Here is a 16,757-nt window from a genome sequence, read left to right on the forward strand (position 1 = left end):
CAGTGGGACTCGGGTTTTAATCCAAGGTCTCTATCGGAATTGGACCTCTATTTCTGATGAAGATCTGAGTGAAGCTTCCATAGTGTCAGCTTCCTGTCCTCGATACGTACACCATTATTAACCCTTTCCAATCCACTGTCTGACGTCTGAAGACATTCTGATTGAAGGCTGCACAGCTCATATGTCGAAAGACGTCCGGCAGGGTATTCTTACTGTATATTACCGGCCGATTTGTTGTCGGCGGCCTCTTCAGCGTGTCCCATACCGCAGTACTGGCTCTAGCCAGCAGATGGCGTCATTGTATAATGGCAGGAAGAGAAAGCCCCCTAGGAAACCCTGAATCCAAAATTGGATTGCAAAGGGTTAAAGGGGTCTTCCAGTTGAGTTGTGAAGTCAATTTTCAAAAATTCCAGATACGAGGGGTGTTTGCACCATGTTTGTAACACAGCTGGTTATGGGTATAAATCGGGCAGTTGTTACCTCCTTGTTCCATCATTTCTGATGCTTCCCCGCATCACTATCTTCCAAGATGGCTGCACATCCCTGCTGACTAGCAGCTTGAAACTACATTTACCACAATTCCCTGCTACATACTATCTTTCTGTGCGACTCCCCACTAAGAGCTGTCCTGCTATAGGTCAGTAATGCGGTCCCAAGAGTTGAATAGCAAAAAAGGCGTTCCTGGTTGTTCTTACAGAGTAACACTGGAATGCCTGCAGGACGTATCCATGGCAACCCGGGAATAAACACTTCTGAAGTGCCTGTAGAACATAATGGTTTATAGAGCTACAGACACAAAATCCAAAGCAGGACCACACTGCAAACTAATAATATTTGATTAGCTTTTATTTGACAGCAACTTTGCATATCCATAATACCCCTTTAACCATGTGCCATCACGTCAATCCGTGTAGATCGTACAAGTTGTAGTATCTCAAGAATGACTCTTCTGTTTCGGACTTCAGTCTTCTCAATGAGATGTTCATGATTACTTTGGTTATTTTCTCCTTCTTCTTGCTGGTTGTCTGCTTACCTTCTGGACATCTAAAGGGGTTTCGTAGAACTAGAAAACCATGGATGCTTTCTTCCAAAAACAGCCTTCCACCAGTCATCGGGTTGTGTCTGGTGTTGCAGCCCAGCTTCATGCGAGCGAATGGGGTTGCGTTGTAATACCCCACACAGCTTGACAATCTTTTTGGAAGAAAGCCCCCGTGTTGTCCGATTCTGGCAACAACATTTTACAATCAATTGTATCTACTCATAGGACGTCCAAAAGAAGATACGAGCTTCAGAAGCCTGTAGAAGGTCCACCTTGATCCGGTCAAGTGTGAATTGGTTTTAATATTCTGACAAGGTTGGTATTCTCAAATATGTTCACAATCATTAGAGGTTTTTAATAAGTAACAATCATCCTGGTTGAAATGCTGATTATGTTGGCCCGGTTTTGACAATTTGACATGGGTTTTAGGCAGTATACGCTGAATGGGCTCTGCATTACAGACACTGGCCTTTTCATGTTTGGAGATTCCCAGTATGGTAACTAAAGTCGTGGCCCCGGAGTGCAGCATAAAATACCGTGACAAGTTTTCAGTGGATCAGTTTCATAGTGTTAATCTGAATGGGCAAATCCAGTGATTTGAGTGACTTACAATGAGGCCTGGTCAGTGGTGGTAGATTAGAAGACAGCATATGGTCACAGAATGGGCTAAAAAGTAAAACTCGTAAGCAGCCATTGAAAAAGAATAAGTGTCAGCCAAAGCATTCCTATATCCCATTTAATGGTGTGCATTTGGATAAAAAGTAGATAAGTCGGTCTCAGAAACCGTTGGTGGATTGGATCGGACAGAAAAAAATCCAACGTGTCCAATGAGGGTACTGCCAGGAGAGCCAGGGACATTAGATTGTTTGAAGATACATTAAACTAGATCCTATAGATTTAGCAGGATCGCCTTCAACGTGTGTGAATTCTATAATGTTGTCATCTGAAGGATAATGTCCAAGCATGGGAAAATCTTTCATGTTAACGACCATTATAGCAATGTATCCTCAGATTGGTTGCAACTGGTAGTGGGAATGTTCAGACAAATCCAATGCAGAGTGAATGTAGAAGCCGGAGCACTACCTGCCCTGTCCATCTGCAGGATTTACGGTTTTGCATTAACTCTGCCTCCCGTGACCTCGGCTTGTTATACTGACTACATCCTTACTAGAGTTGAGCGAGCATGCTCGTTTAAGCCTGATGCTCAATCAAACATTGATATTGCGGGAAGGGTGGGAGAGAGAGTGGGAGAAAAATCTCTCTCCCCCGCCCGCGCCCCCTCCGCATTGCGCTCGGTCGAGTAATCAGTTACTCGAAAATATCAATGCTCGTTCGAGCATCAGGCTTAAACGAGCATGCTCGCTCATCTCTAATCCTTACCTGTCCCTTTGATAGTGCACCCTTATTACTTTGATCCGCCAGCCACTGCACCAACGGAAATTACCTACGGATACCCTGTTGCAAAGACAACCCGCTAATAAAAGGGTTAAACCAGGGGACCCCTTAGGGCAGCCGTCAGTGGGTCCACATCCACTACGTTACACAGTTGGCACCTGATCACACCACCGGACAAGAGATTATAGCTGGATTCACTCAGAGATGGGAAAACAGTCACCGAATGTCTACGGGCTCCTACAAGGCATGACCACAAGGTCACCAAAAATACAAGAACACGGATGGCAGAAAAAGCCCCTCGCCTGTGCACACAATTAGGAATCCCTTCCAATAGTTTGTTTTTTAGATTACTGACGAATGAACTAAAAGCATTGTACCGCTATCACTTCATTTGTAGGAGCTGTATGTAGATAGCGCATTACAATGAAGTAGCGGGGTAAGAGCCACAACTGTAAATACTCTCATACTAAGTAAATGATAAAGGGGACACAGTCATACCCATAATTACAATCATGGCTCCCATATAAAGGGCTTATCTTAGTCAGATAATGTGAATTACTATTCGCCAGTACCTAGACCTTATCGAACAGGGGTTGCACAATACGACACTCTACAAAGACGCCTTGCTCGTAACATTGCAATGCATTCATGTACAATATCAACAGTCGTATGACCTGCTGCTTTATCTCTTGTTCAGCCATGCTGAAATAACAGGATATTTACAGGACGACAAACAAAGAAACACTACAACCTAATATATACCAAGAAGCTGCCCACGCCTAGACCAATGCAGCTACTCAACGCAAGAACTAGGAAATAGAATAATTCCCAGGTGGCCAATTTGGACACAATCCAACAATTCGCTGCCCTAGGCTCCTCTGGCCAAATCAAGTCAATGGAGCAGAACGTAGTAGTAAGAAGGGGTCTACCGAGTTAATCTATTAGAAGTTAACTAAGAACCTTGTTTTCAAAAATTTCTGGAAGGGGCCAGATGTTGGAGTAATCCCAGTTGTCTGGACTAAACTAGGGAATTGCTGTAAGGGATACACTCATTAGCATAGGCCAAAATATGCTCTAAAACATGAGTAAGAAGTCTTAGTTTTCCCATCTGGACTTTCCTTTCCATATGTCCTATTAGGCCATATGGACTTCATTCAGCGCTGGTCCCTAAAGGTCCTTTTAAACTAGCAGATTGTCTGCCATGAACGAACCCCGATAGATGTTTTTGCAAGTCGACTGGGGCTTGTTCAGTTCCATTTACATGGAGTGATTAGCGCTACTGTATGTGCCCGAGCAATCGTTAGTATGATCGCTAAATCAATGGAGCAGAGCATAGTAGTAAAAAGGTAAAGTCCCCTGGTACAAGCACCGAGTCTGAATGACCCCTAGAGTGACGTTTTCCTGTGGGATGGTTTGCCATTGCCTTCCCCAGTCATCTTTTAGCCCCCAGCAAGCTGGGTACTCATTTTACCGACCTCAGGAGGATGGAAGTCTGAGTCAATCTTGAGCCGGCTACCTGAACCAAGCAGGAATTGAACACACAACCTTCAGGTCATGAGCAAGAGCTTAGGACTACATTTCTGCTGCCCTAACACGCGAGTAGTAAAAAGGGTTCTTATTATTTATTGTATTTTCTGTTATCCATGTCCGTAGTGGCGTATATACATTCCTCCGCCTGGGATGCTAACAACATGTCCAGCATGGACATAACCAAGAAGTGTGGATGTGCGATGGTGGGAATCAATGGGATCCAAGAAAAGGGGCATCATTATTTCTGCATTGGGGTCCCCTCGCTTTTATGAACACTTCTGTTTGAACACTAATAACAGTTGCCAATCAAAGAATTTCATGCCTAACCCAACTCAACTCAAGGCAGCTCTTTGATGATCATCTAAGAATGTGTTTTCTCATGTTCTTCCAGAACAGATTTTTTTTTAACAAAGACTTTAAGTGAACAGAAGTTTTTGCTCAAACACAAAGCAGCGGAGCCTTCAGAGTTATCATTATTTCTTATTCCATTTTGCCGTCTGAGAGGCCGAGTCTCACATTTCCTAGTATCTAGGTCATATCTGGCACGGCAAAAGGTGAAGGAAAAGAAATTGCTGCCTTCAGCTCGGCATTAAAACAGTCCAGGACTAAGCGCAATTTAACAGCCATAACACCTATTCCAAATCCAACCAGCTGGAGCGATCACAGGGGGATAGAGATGGGGTGGACGTGGGTGGAGGGGGGGGTGAGCGTGGATGGGAAATGTGCAGGTACAAGACCAGGGAGCTTTTAAGTTAATTTAAGTCAACGTAAAAAGGCATTACGGTGATTGAGAGCAGAGACAGGTGGGACGAACAGGATACAGGCGTCCTCTGGAAAATCAGAGATCAGCAGACGGCGATAAAAGAAGAGCCAATAAGTAGTATAAAATGGAGGAATCGAGACAGCTGGAGGACAAATCAGACAGAGGAGACATCACCAAGAGGGGAGGACGGAGGAAACTCTGAGAAAGTTTAAGGCAAGAACAGTAATGCCAAGAAGGAGAAGACAGACGGTCATAAAAAAAAAAAAAAAGTTTGTAAAGTCGATGAATGCAAGGATACATGGGAGGAGAGAGCAAAGCACGATGGAACGAGATAAAATAAGTAATGATCAAAGGAGGGGAAGTGGCAGAGATTAATACAGTATGTAATAAAAATAATAAACAGGTCGTCCAGCTATTTTATATCAGATGTATGAAATACTGCAAACGGTTATTAAAATGAATTCCGATGCATGGGGGGTGCTGGAACATCTGCAATCATGTGGTATGAACGGATGCCAAGGTCTTATTACTTGGGAGTCCAAACTCAGATGTTTGACAAGGGCAAAATAAAGAAAGCTCAGTATGATCAGGAATGGGGAAGTCCAAATACCAGCATAGAGGTGCTGATCGGAGGGTATGTCACACGGCCTCTCTCTCTCTAAAAGGTGCCTGTACACCTTCAACAACTGAAATCTGTTTCCCCCGGCTCCTCCGTTCCCGTGAATGTTCGGTTTAACTAAACGTTTGTGCATTTAGGCAGTTAAGCTAGAACCAGACAGCTCTGCAGTACCATGTCGGGCCACTGCACAATACACGGAGCTGTCTGCTCACAGCAACAAAGCAAAACTGTACATCAGAACACCAGCGATCAGCTGATTGAAGAAGGCATCGGACATGGGACCCGCAAATCAGCTACTGAAGACATATCCTGATAATAGGTCTCCATCTTACAAGTGGAACAACCTCCTTCTGACTAAGGGAAATTTGTCTTGAAAGAATTAGGTGTTCTTCTAAATTCTTCTTGGTCATCTATATAAAACTTCAGGATCTAAAACCAGTAGAATCATTTTTTGTGAGGGCCCGAAAATGAAGGCAATGGCAATCCATTGGCCAGCTCTTCTTGCAATTCATCTTATGGGTTTTCTTCACCATCTCAGTAACATTCAGCCACATCAACAGTCTACAAAGACGCGATACGGTGCTTTACGCTATTTGCCTATTCGCCCCTGGTGTGACCGGACAATACAAAAACAGCCCCATGGTCTACTTTCCTGGAGACATAATGAAGTGCCCATCATGTTCTTGGTAGTAAGCACTCCGTAGCTCTGAAGGAAATATTCATAATGTAGTAAGATTCCCGTAATCCACCATTTAACGGTCTGAAAACCTGGCAACTAACAATTTTTGGGCAGCCTTCTCTCCAAAAACGTCACCCTCACAGGTAAATCTGATGAGTGATCCATAGTTTAGAGCAGTGTTTCCCAACCTTTTTTGGCAGCAGCATACCTTGTCAACATTTTTTTATCTCATGTCAACAGTGGAAAAAGAAAATTCTCTCTTTCTACCCTTCAGAGTCTCCCCTAAGAGCTTCTCATGGCACACCAAGGTGCCACGCCGCCTTGGTTGGGAATCACTGGTTTAGAGCATTTGAGAAACCAGTACTTATGAGGTCTCGTTAAAGGGGTATTCCAGGACTTTTACTATTAATGACCTATCCTCAGGATAGCTCATCAATAGATGATCGGCAGGGGTCCGCCACTCTGAATCCCTGCCGATCAGCTGTTCGTCCAGCCCACCGTCAGTGCAGTGGGCCGTACATCGTTGCCGGTGGTAAGGAACAGAAGTGTAATGAACAGCTTCCTTCCCATTGACATCCATAGGAGCAATGCCACCTATTATATTTCTGGTTCTGACCGCAATGAGGAGCCAAAAGTGCCATGGAAGGCATCACTCCCATTGATTTCAGTGGGAGTGAAGCTGGATGATCAGCTGATCGGTGGGGATCTAGAGCAGTGGACCTCCACCAATTAACTGCCGATGACCTATGTTGAGGTTAGGTCATCAATACTAAAATTCCCGGAATACTTCTTTAATGCTAGATTAGTTGCTACTATAGCATGAGGTCCACCAAGACAATTACACTATGGTGTGTGGCCTACCAGGACAATAATGCTACACTCCTTCAGCCAATCAGAAGGATCGGGAAAGACTACACATTGGAACTACTTTAGTATGCGATCTGCTAATATATTTACATATTGCTTAGCCATATATTGTTCCGTCCCCTTGACTAAGTGAAATGGACTTTTCGTACCATCAGGGAATCTGGAAAAGGGAAGGACTACATATCGGGACTCAATGACTCTGTTTGAGATGTGCACGTATGTTGTTATAGGGGCATGCCAGGCATTAACTATGGGTGACCTATCTTCGGGATAGATCACCAATCATTGATTGGTAGTGGTCCACCACTAGGGATCCTTGCTAATCAGCTGTTCGAAGGGCCATGACAAGCCAGAAGTGCAATTGAAGGCACCCATTGCCTTCTATAACACATCTGTGACCACTGTTGATGGCATATGCGGACATCCGACCCCGCTGGACTGACGGTGGACCAGAAGTTCAACAGATCAGTGTGGATCCCAACCGGCAGACCTCATCGATCAACTATTGGTCATCGGTAGTTAATGCTTGAAACATCCCTTTAAGTTTAACTGCTGCAACAGCAATTAGTGGACCACAGATTATATGGATACTACGTTATCCTGCATGCTATAGAAGCATCAATTCTACTTTTATTCCTTAAGTACTGCAATATCTGAATTTGCCTCTCCATGATTGACAGTTGCGAAACAGTGTTCATCAGTAAGCCAACCGCAGATAATGACAATTATGAGGCCGAATTAACACATGCCGAGCCATTCGTAATAAATAGCTTACTATCTGTTACAGCTGGTGGAGCAGAGGCAGATGCCACCGGGACGTGGTAACGGGAGACAGATGTCTTTCTCAAGTATTCACAAGGATCCTAATTCTCCATGAAAGAGACACCCCACGCTTAGGAAGAGTAGGGAAACGCTGAGCGAGCTGCTTTTCGGCTATTTGAGATACCGCTCCCACATTACAAGGGGCACCTGTTGGGTCCTTGCATTCTATCATGAGCTGATGTGGCAGCCCAGTGCAGGGTGCTGGAGCCTTGCCGAAAGCTTCCCTATGCATGCATGACTAGCAATGTACATTAAGCACTGCGGTGGCCAGCAATCAGAGGCAGGCAAGGTCACTTCTGGGTTTTGGAGGGGTCCTTTACTTACTGAGATACTATCTTATAGGCGTGCTACATGCGGACGCACCATCTTGTTACCGCTTGTTCGTGTTGGTTGCAAGGCTTGTCTAGGAGGGCAGAGGTCGAAATGTAGAAGAGGTTGTCCTGCAAATGAAGTTACTAAAGGCGTTTTTCGGGACAAAGATATTGATAACCTATCCGCAGAACAGGTCATCAGTATCGGATCGGTGGGGAACCGCTGTTTGGGACCCCTGCCGATGAGCTGTTTGATGAGGCTGTTGGGTGGGTAAGCGCCATGTCCTCTTCTCCTGTGACGTCATCTTCATTTGCCATATGGCCCAAGAGCAGCTCAGTCCTATTCAAGTGAAGGTGATTGAGCTTCTATGCCAGAGATCTTGGAAAAGTATCCATAGTAAAAAGTGGAGAGTGAAAATGCCTGCTGTAGTAGAGATCCCCAAACTTTGTACCATGTGAGCCACATTCAATACAGAGTGATGCTTGGGAGTCGGATTTGAAGAGGACCTGTCCCGTACTCCTCTAACAAGCAGGACAGGCTTCATGCATTTACAGCCACGATCTCCGCTGCAGGTTTGAATTTTTGTATTAAGTCCCCCACCATTTGCCCGCAATGACTTGTGTTCATTTTGGAGCCCTATATTAGTCCATTGTCAGGTAAGTGATCTACAGTATTAACCACTGTCTGACGTCTTAAGACATTCCGATTGAAGGCTGTACAGTGTCTGATGTCGGAAGACGTCCGTCAGGGTATTCTTACTGTATATTACTGGCTGCTCTGTTGTCGGGGGCCTCTCCAGCATGTCTAATACCACAGTACTGGCTCTAGCCAGCAGATGGCGCCATTGTATAATGGCAGAAGGAGAAAAATCCCTAGGAAACCCTGAATCCAAAAGTGGATTGCAAAGGGTTAATGGTTGACATGAGTTTTGATTGTGACTGGGCCGTGAAGACTTCCCAACTAGACAACAGGCTAGTATGGAGCTTGGAAAGTAACATGAAGAATTAGGGGCAAGTGGAGGGGGGGTTTATGATACAGGTTCCAGACTGCACTATGAAAAAGCAACTATAATAGTGCTATAAAAGTGTGCAAAAGTACCTAAGTTGTAGAAAGTGTGCAAAAGTGGCTGTTTATAGAATCAACAAAAGTGCTTATGTTAAATCACAGGGCTCAACATGCCTATAAATGATGTGGGCACCTAAAGACCGTCCTCCCCTGCTCCTCCTGTAAATGCCATAGGCACTGTGAGGGAATTGGCCTGGACTGACCTAGGATATGTACCGCAGGTCTCGCTTTCAATCATCTTAAACTCAAAATGACATTTTTGTTTATTTGAACCTGAGGCGCAGCTACACAGATATCAGCACTTCAGGGGATGACACTAAAAACAAGCCTGCCTGTAACGTTACATAAACACAGCCCTCACTACCGACTGGTGGACTAACCCTCCCAGCCCAACAGTGTAAGCAAAGCAACTCCAAAGATAAGACCTGGTGGGCTAAACCTCCAAGCCCAACAGTGTAAGCAAAACAAGTCTAGATATAGGACCTGTAACCACATGACCTGCACTCACACGGGGTGTGACACAGTGTAGCAGCTCCCAACCGTTGGATGTCTCTCTGCAGGCAGACTGAGAACACACTATTCCTCTGCCCTTTCTACATGCACCCACTGAAGCTGGTAAGCTTACTCCCTACTGCATCACAGAATGGTAGGAGTCCAACTATACCTCCCATCCACTCCAACTCCTATCATCCTGTCACAGCACAAATAGTACTGCTTTTTTTGCGACTTCCTGTAAGTGATATAGACACAGATAGTACTGCCTCCTTGTCTCTTCCTGTAAGTGATATAGATACAGATAATACTGCCTCCCTGTCCCACCCTGTAAATGATGTAGGCACAGATAGTACTGCCTCCCTTTCTTACCCCGTAAATGATGTAGGCACAGATAGTATTGCCTCCCTGTCTCACCCCGTAAATGATGTAGGCACAGATAGTATTGCCTCCCTGTCTCACCCTGTAAATAATGTAGGTACAGATAGTACTGCTTCCCTATGTCTTTCTGAAAATGGTATAGGTACAGATAGTACTCTTGTGGTTTAAGAGATTCAGGATTCCTCCAATCAGTACTATATTAAAGAACGGTTAATTATGTGATTGTCTAACAAACTTTAATCAACAGCTCTTAAATGATATTGAGAATTAGGAAATTACCTGCTTTTCCTTTCAATCAGTATTGCGACGTATGACGCCGGCAAAGCTGCACCGAATCCCGGAGTCCAGAAATAAAATTTCCCCAGAATCCTCCTGTAATAGAAAATGGTAATGAATACATTAAATTAAATACTGATCTTTATTGTTCAGCTGGCAGATGTTGCAATACACAGAGACTGAGCATTAGGCAACGAATGGGTTAAAAACCATATGCAACACTGGTTTTATGGGCCGGACAGGGATGCAGGTCATTTCTTCTGAAACAATGGTTCTTTGTAATGAAGCGACCTCGGTAAACACGGTTCTTTACGGTTTGGACCCGCGACAATCACTGCACACTTCGCGTTTTCTATTCTTTCTTCACAATGAAAAAACATTTCATCGCAAAGGAAACAGTGGAAGTTTATTAAAGGGCCAGCGAGTCAATAACGAGCGGAAATAAAAACAATAATTATGGCAAAACACACTACAGTGTATATGAAGGTCGATACGGACTGATGGAGCCCGGGCTGTGGGGCAATAATGTTCTGTAAAACATACAATGCTACATGGCGTAAAAGTATAACAATGGCGCAGGTTATACTATAAGATGAAGGGGTACGAGAGAACAGCTGAGGGGAGGAACACAGCTCTGTGCAGATCCAACTTGTGAGAGGACCGTGATGATGACAGTCAGTGGAAAGGAATTATCAGCGCTGCCGAGCATGCATGGGCGAGGAGGAAGGGGCGCTCAGGAGGAACAGAGGTTGGCTGAACCAGTGTTTGACCAACAGCAGTCTAAAGTGTATGGTCACCTTAACACTCCTTGTAAATTATTAAGGCAGTGATAGTACTGCTTCCCTGTAAATGATGTAGTTACAGATAGTACTGCCTCCCTGTCTCTCATGTAAATGATGTAGGCACAGATAGTACTGCCTCCCTGTCTCTCCCTATAAATGATGTAGGCACAGATAGTACTGCCTCCCTGTCTCACCCTGTAAATGTAGGCACAGATAGTACTGCCTCCCCTTCTCTCCTTGTAAATGATGTAGGTACAGATAGTACTGCCTCTGCTTCCCTCCTTGTACATGATTTAAGTACTAACAGAACTGCCTTCCCTTCCTGTAAATGAGAACTGTCTTCCTGTAAATGAGGCAGGCACAGATAGTACTGTCTTCCTGTAAATGAGGTAGGCACAGATAGTACTGCCTCCCTGTCTCACCCTGTAAATGATGTAGGCACAGATAGTACTGCCTCCCTGTCTCACCCTGTAAATGTAGGCACAGATAGTACTGCCTCCCCTTCTCTCCTTGTAAATGATGTAGGTACAGATAGTACTGCCTCCGCTTCTCTCCTTGTAAATGATGTAGGTACAGATAGTACTGCCTCCCTGTCTCACCCTGTAAATGTAGGCACAGATAGTACTGCCTCCCCTTCTCTCCTTGTAAATGATGTAGGCACAGATAGTACTGCCTCCCTGTCTCACCCTGTAAATGTAGGCACAGATAGTACTGCCTCCCCTTCTCTCCTTGTAAATGATGTAGGTACAGATAGTACTGCCTCCCCTTCTCTCCTTGTAAATGATGTAGGTACAGATAGTACTGCCTCCGCTTCCCTCCTTGTACATGATTTAAGCACTAACAGAACTGCCTTCCCTTCTTTATTTGTATATCATTATGTACACATAGTATTACTACCCCTTTCCTCCTATGTAAATGATATAGGTACAGATAGTACTGTCTTCCCTTCTCTCTCTGTAAGTGATACTGGAACAGACAGTACAATCTCCCCTTCTCTCCTTGTAAATGCTGCAGGAACAGATAGTATTACCGCCTTCTCTCTCTACGTGGCATAGACATATATAGTACTGCTTCCCCTTCTCTCCTTGTACATGATAAAGGTAAAGCTGCAGATCTGCAGTAAATCAGTGTTGAGGAAATGCTCCATTGACTTACATTGAAATCTGCACTGCAGCCCACGTAGTGTTGATTCTTTATGTGTATGGATTTGAAATTAGTTTTCCCACCAATGTGAAATAGGGGATAAATGTCTGATCACATGGGGCTTTTGGGGTACGCAGATTTCGGGATCAGTGGGAATCCCATAAGTCGGTGACACAGAACTCTTCTTAGAACCTGTTATTTCATTCTGTTGCAGATTTAATAAAACATGCAAGGAGAGGCTGAAGCGCTGAATACCGTAAAGCAGTGTTAGACTGAGAGATCTAGTACGTTTCCTTGGACCGGAGAGAAATCCTACAGACCGAGTCAAGAGGCGCAGGCACACCATAGGTCTCGGAGCGCTCAGGATCCTTAATCCTTGGCAGCTGCTCTTCATCATGTGCTGAGCCGCAGACTTTACTAGGAATTTTGGAGCGGTTCTCCAAGTCCCCACCATCGCTCTCCTGTTTCCAGGCTGTCCTGATATTGATTATTTTATGATTTGAGAAATGCCGATCAATTGGTGGATGTGGTTGTCCGAGGTGAATGATGGTGGAGTAGGAGGCTGGTGAAAGGAAGCAGATTGAATTACAGTTTTATCAAGTGTGTTACATGGTGTAACTCGGGAAAACAGATGTGTCCGGATCATCTGGTTCAGTTACACAGACGGGCCTGGAGATTTGCTTCTGGAAGATTTATTCGGCTTTTATTGGTTGATCTTGATGGCTACAACCACAATACTATAAGAGTAGAACATCTCAACGTCTGCACCGGCCTCTATAAAGATTTAAAGGGACACTAAACCTAGAAATAAAGGAATACATAAATGTAATATAGCAAACAATTGCCGGCTGGGCGGTTCGCAGAGGCTTTCTCAAGATCCTGGGGCAAATAGTCTTGGAGAAATCTGGCATAGGAGAAAGGATCCTTCATAACTTGGCTCTCTCTATGTTTCGGCTCGGAGTCTTAAAGGGGTTGTCCCACGCCGAAACGGGTTTTTTTTTTTTTTCAACCCCCCCCCCCGTTCGGCGCGAGACAACCCCGATGCATGGGTTAAAAAAGAACACCGGACAGCGCTTACCTGAATCCCCGCACTCCGGTGACTTCTTACTTACCCGGTGAAGATGGCCGCCGGCATCTTCTCCCTCCGTGGACCGCAGGGCTTCTGTGCGGTCCATTGCCGATTCCAGCCTCCTGATTGGCTGGAATCGGCACGTGACGGGGCGGAGCTACACGGAGCTACACGGAGCCCCATTGAGAAAGCAGAAGACCCAGACTGCGCAAGCGCGTCTAATTTGGCCATTAGACGGCGAAAATTAGACGGCAACCATGGAGACGAGGACGCCAGCAACGGAGCAGGTAAGTGAAAAACTTTTTATAACTTCTGTATGGCTCATAATTAATGCACAATGTACATTACAAAGTGCATTAATATGGCCATACAGAAGTGTATAGACCCACTTGCTGCCGCGGGACAACCCCTTTAAGGGCGAGGCTTAGTTTTGCTTGGTATCAATCACAGTCAAGACACAGAGAATCTGGTGAAAACTTTAATAAAACTTTACTAACTGGAATACTCCTTTAACTCTTTTGAGAACCAAGGGACAAAATTTCCCATAGTTTTAAACTGACCACAAATGTAACTGAATCATTTATGGTCCTGAAAGGGTTAAAGCTACTATTTTCATAACATCTTGCCAAGATTTGATGTTATGCGTTTGTGATCTGGGGGGCTCAGAGGTCATGGAAAGAATGATTGGGCATGTTGGACTTTAATATGCCCGATTCATTGCTTAGCCAAGCTTATCAAGCATGCGTATGAAGGATTTGTGGGTAATAGTGTTTGGCCAACTATCCAAGGTGTATTATGGAGTCCAAAAATAAATGAGTAACCACTAGGTTATCAGGCATAACCTCCAAACTACTAGTTCACCAGCAATGTGCTCTAAACCACTGGATCACCAGGGATGTCCACTTAACTATTCAGTCATCAGGAATTTCCCCTAAACCACTAGGTCATCAGGGATGTGCATTAAACCAGTGGTTCACCAGGGATGGTCTGTGAACTACTGGGTCACTAGGAATTTCCTCTAAGCCACTGGGTCAACAGGAATTTGTACTAAAGCACTTGGTCACCACAGATATTCTCTAAACCACTAGGCCATCGCAAATTTCCTCTAAACTACTGGGTCACCAGGGATGTGCAGCAAGTCAATGGTTCACCAGAGATATCCTCTAAACCACTCAGTTTCCAGGGTTGCATATCAAGCCACAAGGCCACCAGTTATGTTTTCTGAACCACTGGGCCACCAGGAATTTTCTCTAAACTACTGGGTCATCAAGAATGTTTGCTAAACTACTGAGCCTACACAGATGTGCGCTAAGCCAATGGGTCAACATTGATGTCCTCTGAATCACTGGGCCACCAGGAATTTCCTTTAAACCCCTGAGTGACCAGGGATTTGTACTAAATTATTGGTTTACCATGGATGTCCTCTGGTTTACCAGGAATGTCCTATAAACCACTAGGTCGCCAAGAATCTGTGATAAACCTCTGGGCCACCGTGGATATATACTAAACCACTATGTTACCAGGGATGTTTTCTGAACCAGTGGGCCACCAGTTATTTCCTCTAAACTACTGGTTAACTAGGAATTTTCACTAAACCACTGGGTCACCAAGAATGTGTGCTTAACCGCTGGGTCAGTTCCGATATGTACTTAACCACTGGGTCACAGCAGACATGTAAAAAACCACTGGGTCATCGGGGACATGCATAAAATCATTTGCTCACTATAGATGTCCTTTGAACCACTGGGTCACAATGAATTTGTTCTACATCACTGGGTCACTAGTGGTTTGTACTAAACGCTTGTTTCGCCAGGGATGTCCTCTAAAACATTTTTCCACCAGGAATTTCCTCTAAACCACTAGGCCACCAGGAATGTGTGCTAAACTACTGCTTCCCCAAGGATGTCCTTTAGTCACCAGGGTAACATAGTTCGTAAGGCTGAATGAAGACAATGTCCATCTAGTCCAGCCTGTCTAGCCTCCTGTTTTGTTGATCCAGAGGAAGGCAAAAAAAAACCAAGAGCAGAAGCCAATTAGCCCTTTTGGGAAAAAATTCCTTCCCGACTCCCTAATGGCAATCAGACTGTTCCCTGGATCAACTCCTAATAGTTCCTACCTGCCTGTATACCCGGATTAACAAATAACCTTAGACTTATAGCCTATAATATCCTTCCTCTCCAGAAAGACATCAAGTCCCCTTTTAAACTCCTCTATGGATTTTGCCATCACCACATCCTCAGGCAGAGAGTTCCACAGTCTAACTGCTCTAACAGTTAAGAACCCCTTTCTATGTTGGTGATGAAACCTGCTTTCCTCTAAACGTAGTGGATGCCCTCTTGTTATCGTCGCAGTCCTGGGTATAAACAGATCCTGGGAGAGATCCTTGTATTGTCCCCTCACGTATTTATACATAGTTATTTGGTCGTCCCTTTAGCCGTCTTTTTTCTAGAGTAAATAGTCCCAATTTTGATGCCTCTCTGGGTATTCCAGTCCCGTCATTCCATGTATTAGTTTAGTTGCCCTTCTTTGAACCCCCTCCAATACCGTAACATCTTTCCTGAGCGCCGGTGACCAGAACTGTACGCAGTATTCCATGTGAGGTCTGACAAGTGCCTTATATAGTGGGAGGATAATGTTCTCGTTCTTTGCCCCTATACCTCTTTTAATGCATCCCAAGACTCTATTAGCTTTTGCAGCAGCTGACTGGCATTGGTTACTCCAGTTTAATCTATAATCTACTAGTACCCCCAGGACTTTTTCCTGATCACTTTTCCCTAGCAGTACCCCATTTAGTGAATATTGGTGACATCTGTTTCTCCTGCCCATGTGCATAACCTTACATTTATCCACATTGAACTTCATTTGCCATTTTTCTGCCCAACCCCCAGCTTATCTCGGTCCGTTTGTAGCCGCACATTGTCCTCCGTTGCATTGATTATATTGTATAATTTTGTGTCATCTGCAAATATTGATATTTTGCTGTGCAGCCCCTCTATCAGGTCGTTGATAAATATATTGAACAGAATGGAGCCTAATACTGAACCCTGTGGCACCCCACTAGTGACGGGGGCCCAATCAGAGTATGAACCATTTATTACCACCCTCTGCTTTCTATCATTGAGCCAATTTTTAACCCAATTACACATGTTTTCACCCAATCCGAGCTGCCTCATTTTGTATATTAGCCTATTATGTGGCATGGTGTCAAACGCTTTAGAGAAGTCCAGATATACGAGATCAATAGACTCTCCAGGTCCAGCTTAGAGCTTACTTCATCGTAGAAACTGATCAGATTTGTCTGACATGAGCGACCCTTCATGAATCCATGCTGGTGAGGAGTTATTCCCTTGTTCTCCTTGAGGTGCTCATCGATGGCGTCTCTCGAAATCCCCTCGAAAATTTTTCCCGTTACTGAGGTGAGACTTACCGGCCTGTAGTTACCAGGCTCACTTTTGGTCCCCTTTTTATAAATTGGAACCACGTTGGCAATGCGCCAATCCAATGGTACAACACCGGTCTTGAT

General features: G+C 44.6%; 1 protein-coding gene across 1 annotated transcript in view; it reads right to left on the minus strand.

Moving 5' to 3' along the window:
- The window catches only part of TMEM135 (transmembrane protein 135), a 319,952-nt gene that overhangs the window by 270,029 nt on the left and 33,166 nt on the right, over positions 1-16,757 (minus strand). Inside the window, exon 3 of the mRNA XM_066587149.1 lies at positions 10,244-10,336. Coding sequence (XP_066443246.1) covers positions 10,244-10,336 — 93 coding nt within the window. The remainder of the gene's footprint in view (positions 1-10,243; positions 10,337-16,757) is intronic.

The sequence above is a fragment of the Eleutherodactylus coqui genome, chromosome 1, assembly GCF_035609145.1.
Source record: "Eleutherodactylus coqui strain aEleCoq1 chromosome 1, aEleCoq1.hap1, whole genome shotgun sequence".
In the NCBI taxonomy this organism is placed as follows: domain Eukaryota; kingdom Metazoa; phylum Chordata; class Amphibia; order Anura; family Eleutherodactylidae; genus Eleutherodactylus; species Eleutherodactylus coqui.